This window comes from Atractosteus spatula, chromosome 9 (genome assembly GCF_055471065.1).
Source record: "Atractosteus spatula isolate fAtrSpa1 chromosome 9, fAtrSpa1.hap1, whole genome shotgun sequence".
Classification (NCBI taxonomy): domain Eukaryota; kingdom Metazoa; phylum Chordata; class Actinopteri; order Semionotiformes; family Lepisosteidae; genus Atractosteus; species Atractosteus spatula.
The window spans coordinates 14,289,599-14,296,564 of NC_142714.1; the positions used below are offsets into that span (position 1 = coordinate 14,289,599).

At 34.9% G+C, this 6,966-nt stretch overlaps 1 protein-coding gene across 3 annotated transcripts in view; it reads left to right on the forward strand.

Annotated features, from left to right (window-relative positions):
• LOC148828258 (phospholipase DDHD1-like) overlaps positions 1-6,464 on the forward strand; it is a 30,288-nt gene extending 23,824 nt beyond the window's left edge. For all 3 annotated transcript variants that reach the window (XM_088925926.1, XM_088925927.1, XM_088925928.1), the window contains 2 exons: positions 1,224-1,409; positions 1,919-6,464. In XM_088925926.1, the coding sequence (XP_088782052.1) occupies positions 1,224-1,409; positions 1,919-2,100 (368 nt within the window). In that variant the 3' untranslated portion in view covers positions 2,101-6,464. The remainder of the gene's footprint in view (positions 1-1,223; positions 1,410-1,918) is intronic.
• Positions 6,465-6,966: the final 502 nt, after the last annotated feature.

The window sequence follows — 6,966 nt, forward strand, 5'->3', positions numbered from 1 at the left end:
AGCTTTGTTTAAGCAAAGAATATGCAATTACCATTCATCACTAAATTTAATAAAGTATTGTTACTTTACATACTACGTACACAATTTAAACTGTATTTCAATTGCCTAAAATATTGTACAGGTATTTATTTTATCAATGCTTTCTAAAACCGTTGTAAAAGCACAAAACATTAACAGGATTGAATAAATAAAAAACAGTATAATAGCCACTTTAGCAAAAGCACTCAAACATGGATAGTTAAAATATACAGTAGCTGAGATGCATAATATCAGAGTTAAATGAGAGCTAATAATTATCTTGGAGGAGAAAGCAGCTTATGTACATGAAAGAGCTTTGTAGAGATTATTATTAAAAATGCTGTGTGGGGATGTTTTGTGCTACAACAACAATTTTAGAATAGCAAGCCTTAAAGATGCTTTTTTTCTGGCAGTTGGCATCAGTATGATATCAGAACAGAGACAGGATGGGGCCTGAGTTCTCTGACCACTGGAATTCTTGACTTTTATAGACTCCTGTTGAGAAACACATGAACCTACCACTCTTATGACCACATACATAAAAAGAGAAAGGCACCCCAGCTTTCGTAGATCAGTCTTGTACTTTGTTCCAGAGTTTTCTCTGAGATCCTGCAGTACTGGAGTCTTGATTAAGCTTCTTGATATGATAGACGTTTGATACAAAACGAGCTGAGAAAAAAACCTTCAAAGTGTTACCCTGTTGGTTGAACATTTACTATTAGCTGATAATGTGTTCTGCTAAATGGCAATCCTTCTTTACAGTATTCTGTGATTCCTGTATGTTATTAACTGTTTGATGGACATTGTTTTGACTGTTCTGAGCTGCACAGGAATGTTCTTGTCATTTAGATTTTTACTTTTTCCTGCTGTGTTTGAGTTATTCCTTTTTTATTTTCTTTATGTATTATTATTAATTTTCTTTATTTTTAGTGTTGCAAGATGCTTTGGGTAAACATCTTGTAAGCCAATAAACTAACCATCTTGTGATATTGTGCGATTTTTTATTTTATTTATGCCTTTATATGAGACAAGGTGTTTGATACATCTTCATGTGAAGTGGCATCTAGGGTTAAAACAACTAAAGCTCCTTATTTTGAGTGTAATGGGAGTTGAAGAGAGCATTGTAGTATTGCCAAACATCTCAAGATGTTTTGATTGTTGTGTGCATGATGCTTAAGGCTCTGTGCTATGTGTTTTATGAACAGGTGCTGCAAGCATTGGGAAAGGCATCGGAGGGATCCTGTTTTCTCGGTTTGCACGGTCTAGTAGCCAGGTATCCACAGCTGAGGGCACTGCTGCAGAGGGCGAGGACAAGAGGCCAGTGGACACTCAGTCATCCTATGGTCTTTCCAGCCTCTCTCAATCCAGCTCCTCAGTAGTTGACACAACATGTCAGTATCTTGTGTTTCCATTAGCTTGTAGTTCCTCGTGGATGAATAGAGGTTTATCAAATCTGTATGAAAAATATGAAAGGTTTTCGTTTTTATTTGCAGTTACTACATGTCAGAAATCACTGTGAGGTAAAAAAAGTAGTAAATAATATGTGATGTTTCCAATTTCATTAGTGTAAGCATTATTAAAAGAAAGGTTGGAGAATGTTTTTGTTTTCTATAAGGTCTGTGATTTTAAAGTTGTGGCTGGTCATTGTTAAAGAGCTTTTGACTAGATTTTTAATTTGGTCCTCTTTTATTCAGTGTGAAGTGATGTAAAGAGTGTTTTATTAAATATTGATTCAGACCTCCTGGGTACAGTATATGGGCTCTTAAATACTATGTTCAAAAAACATTAGGTTAAAGGAATAAAAAAAATGGAAGCACACATACAACCTCAAATTTGTCTAGTTGAAGTCTAACAGTGACATCAGTAACTTCAATAACAGTTTGTTCTGTTTGGGTTTCAGTGGAATTGGAGCACCGGATTGACTTTGAACTGCGTGAGGGTTTGGTGGAAAGCCGATACTGGTCCGCTGTGACATCGCATACAGCTTACTGGTCCTCCCTGGATGTTGCATTATTCCTGCTGACTTTCATGTACAAGCAAGAGCTGGCTGAAGGCACTGAGGAAAGTCCTGACCCTGTGTAACACACACATTTGTACACACACACACACATACACACACACACACTGACACACTGACCTCCATCCTTCTCCTTGTTCAAACAGCACTGACCCTGTGGAAGTCTCAGTCTTGAACACGCATGAATCCACTGCACAAGAAAAACTGTCAATCCAGATCAGCTGGAACTTTCACTGAGACTGGAAACTTTATAAAGCCACAAGTGTGGAGCAAATGTCACAGACCAACAACAGGACCCCACTGGTGGAATGACATTCTCACGTGGAAACTTGGGAGTTTTTCCCCGCACAAGAATGACTTAAAGCCCTTCTTCCCATTCAGGCTTGGGCCATCCAAACTTTTAACAGGAGACCATTCTGCTGTAATTCCTCGGACCACTGAGCTAATACAATGCAGTTCCTTGCATTCCCACTTATCCACTTTGTAGCAGCAATCACCTAGCTTTGTCAGAACTGGAATCTTCATCATTTTGCATAATTCTCAAAGATATTTAACTTCATTGTTATGATTACGTATTAACAGCTACTTAACGTAAACTGGAAGACTGTTTTTATTAAAATTTCCTGTGGGGGGAGGTTTAAAAATGGACAAAGTGGAGAAAAAAGCATTTATTTTAGTGCTATTTATTTTCTTACTTTTTTCTGCAACAAGATACTATTGTGCATAGGTTCCCTTCACTTTCATATTACTCAGTTGAAATATACCAGGAGATGATAAGCTAAATCACTTTTTATTTGGACAAATATGGCAAATTTATTTTACAAAATCCTTTGAACATTTGATGTAGTGTATAAATTCATGTTGATTAATATTTGTAATATTCTTAGAAATCACCAGGGTCATTTTCCCCTTTGTAATGGCTTTCTCTAGATATCACATTTCTATATTGGCTATAATAAAAATGATCCAGCTTTATAATCTACTGGTGTATTAAAAAATGGTGCTGTAATTTTGTTTCTTCATTAGATCTATTTCTAAAGTGCAGTTTCAGAATTAAATCTGGCATGAATACAGACAAATAAAACTTCAATTTCATCTAATGACCAAGTACATCTAAGTACTTCTATATCAGTTCTTCTGCTATCATTCCCATTGACAGGGTGGAATGCATTATGTCTTAGACAATGACAAAGTTGTGTGCTGTACCAAAACTACTGCTTCTGTACTTAATTTGTGATTTTGACTCCCACTTTTCACCTTTACAAGTTATTTCTGTGATGATAATTTGTTTCCTCACTACTGGATTCTAATACATCCCTAGCTGGGATGTGTTGGAAACAAGGGCCAGTATTTGAGATGTAGTACAATTATTTGAAAAATGAGGAGGAAAGGAGGCACTCCGACCATAGTCTTTATAAGTATGAAGCTGTCATGAGCTGTGTTTGCATGCAGTGACCTTTACAAGAATTGCATGAGGTATTTGAATTTGTTGGCACAGGTCTCCCAGTTCAGGTCATTGAGGACTTTAGGACATTCAGTCTGCCATGCCAATGACAGTCTGCATTCAGTGATGTGAAGTAAAGGGAATCTAATGCCTAATTAATTGTTGTGGCTGAATGTTTGAATTCAGTCTTTAAAGAGATGGTCTGTTTTACTTGCTTTAACTTTACGTAATCAAGGTAAAACTTAAAGTGAAAGAGCATTCAGACCACCCATATAGTGCCATTCCATGAATTAAAGTCATGTAGGGCAATGTTAGTGGTAATTTAAAGACATGACTTTCCTTGTGTAATTGTGAATGATTTTACTTTAAAAATTTATTTAAAAAAAAACTTTCCTTTTAAAATAAGTCAAACATTAGCGCACCCCTAGAGGAAACCCCAGAAGCAAGCTACTGAGTCATTTCATGAGTAAACTCTACAGCTAGACCCAGTAGAACTAGCCCCCAAAACTACTCCAGTTTTTATGACCTTTTCAGTCTAAAACAGAATAAAACCTTAAATTTGACAACCTTGGTAGGATAGTTATCCTCAGAATAATTTATCTGAATCCTTCCTAAAAATTAAAAGGATTATTTGAGTCATTGTATGAAGTTTATTTTGTCCAGAAACAGTATGCAGCTGTCTCGCAACCTCTTCTTCCCTTTATAATTTATATTTTTATTATTGTGATTTTTTTAAATTATATATAGATTATTTTGAATCATACCAAATCATAGGAATGCAGGGCTAAAGTTTTTACAAAGAATTTCATGGCAAAATGGAATTTATTTTTTTGCCGTCATTTCATGCTCTACTTTTGAAGCAAATCATCTTGACTTTCATTGCATTGCACATACTGGTTTGATAAAACTCATGTAAATTAAGTTGTCTTCAGCTTCCTTCCAGCTGATGTCTATAAAATACTGAGAACAAAACTGAAGATTTTGTAGATGTAATGTTTACATTTAAAACCAAATCACTGTAGGAGATTGTTTTATTTGATTTTTTTCCACATATTGTGTGTTTGCTTGTTTGTTTTTTGGGGAAAAAATAATAATTCCAGTGGTTGGCAAAATCAATATGCATAGATTTGCTTTGATATTTTAGTTTGTTTCACCAGATATTTCAGATTTTCACACTCAACAGACTGATAATTTTGTTTAAGAAAAGAGCATGGAAATAAAGATAACCAAGGCAATTCTTCAGCCTTGGTGGGATACACAAATTGACATTTTAACAAACCACAAGACTTGGAGCATATGATAGATTTAAAATTATAAAGCAAAAATTCAGAACGACATGTTGAATGCTGAAAACCTCTTTGTTTTCTGTAGAAAGTTTTGGAATACAAAAAAAGAAATTAATGTACCATAATCTCTTAGAACCTCATGTAGCATACTTTCTTGTGGTCTGTTTTCACTATTTTTATTAATACTGCTGTTTTTTAAATACAACTAATTATTGAATTGTACTCATCTTATGTCCCACAAATTACTTGTTGTTACAGCCATTCCATTTACATTCAAGAACTTTTCAAATGAATTGTTCTTGGTCTGTTCATGACAAGCGAACAGTTTTATTTTTATTTACAGTAGAAAATATATATTTTTTCAATCTTTCAATCTAAATCTCAATTGCCATTACCAAATTATTTCTTGTTAAGTATCATGGCTTCCCCAGATATTTTTAAAACATTAAAAAATGTTGATAAAAAGCTACTTGATTGATGTATGAAAAATATGGAGAGAAAACAATTGGTACCAGTGTCATCTTGGCAAAACTACTTTGTCAGAAAATTAAAGGGGTTTACAGAGTTGCATACAGTACCTTTTGTTTGTGTTTATTTTTTGAAGGATGCCCTTTTTTTAATAGCAGTAGCAGCAGGTGTTCCATCCACTGGGTGTCAGTATTTCTACTTTCGAACAAAGAGCTAACAGTTCGGGGACTTAAAACTGGGACATTGATCCTCAAAACTATGTGCAAATGAAAATACTGTACATTGGCATCACTGTGCTTAAGTATCCTGAATTGTAATAGTGCTGCTGGCACCTACAATCTATAAATATAGGTATGTTTTCATAATGGACTTGTCTGTACTTTGCCAGACAGCAGGAAAACTTCTATCCAGTCTTTGAAGGTCAGAGGCCCTGTATGTCCTTATGTACTTTATAGTTGAAATCTGATTAATCGCTTGCTAAGATTAATACATCATTTCTGTAAGCAGTTGATGTGAATGTAACTGGCAGAATCCAAGCCTTCACAGACTGGAGTTGGCATCACTGCTGCAAACCTCAAGCAGTGTCAATGTAGAATTTCTCTGAGTAAGGAGAGATTAATAAGGCTTGAAGGAGGGGAAGTGTTCAGCCAAGGATTTTAAGGAGTCAGTCTTCTTAGAAACTCATCATTTTGATTTTTATCTGCTCAATGTTCAGGATCTTTGCAAATTGAACATGCTTGGCGCCACATTTACCAAAGTTAATTGAGTGTAGCACTGTTTCCCACTAGTTTCTTTGTGTTCAGATGCTTAAATTGTTTGAAATAAGTAAACCTGAAAGCCTAGTGTTTGATGTGCTGCTGAAATCATAAAAAAGACATGGAAAATATTGGGGATCTACTGAATTATGAAACATCCACAGTTGATCCATAAAGTGAAAATGCAGTGAAACACAGAAAGCTACATTTTAATTTTGAAATCTGTGCTGTGAAATAGACCATGATCTCAATATGTTACTTGAATAAGATTACGGATTCAAGAATGTGTAAATTTGACTGGGCTCTCTTATTTCTAAAACCTTCTCAAAGACTGTTATTTAACTTGACATTAAAACACTACGCTGACAAACTATTGACTCTTTAAGACGTGCAATAACTGATGCCTGTAATGGATTAACTCTGCCATTCAAATAGCTGTATTTTTTTCTTTTATTAAAAACCTACATTTCCTTTTGGACATAACTTGTGTGATATAAATTGTTTGATTTGGTAAATTCCTCTTTTGAATTGATCTTTCTGATTTTACAGGAAAGGGGTTGACCTGTTTCTGTAATCAGGGTATGGACATGATGAAGTATAAGGATAAGGTGTTTGCATTGTGGGGGGTTCTTTGAAGTAGAATAATCCCAACCAGTTGGGACACAAATTGTCTTTGAATCTAAGATTTTCTTTCCCTTGTGGTATGCATCATGAACTGCTGGCAAAAAAAATCCAAACTGACAAGTCAGAGGCTAAATCTTCAAAAGTAATATTAAAGGTTTCCTTTCAGATGCCACTTCCCTTGCTATATATCTACCCTAGCAAGACAGCTAGAAAGTCTTTTATTCCCGTGGAAACTTCTCAAATTATTTTGAGTGAACAATACATACATATATGAATAAATACATTTTGTTATTAAGAAAGTAAGGGTACAATTTAGGTTGGTCCTCTTTGCTTCTTAGTTTTTGCTAAAATGTC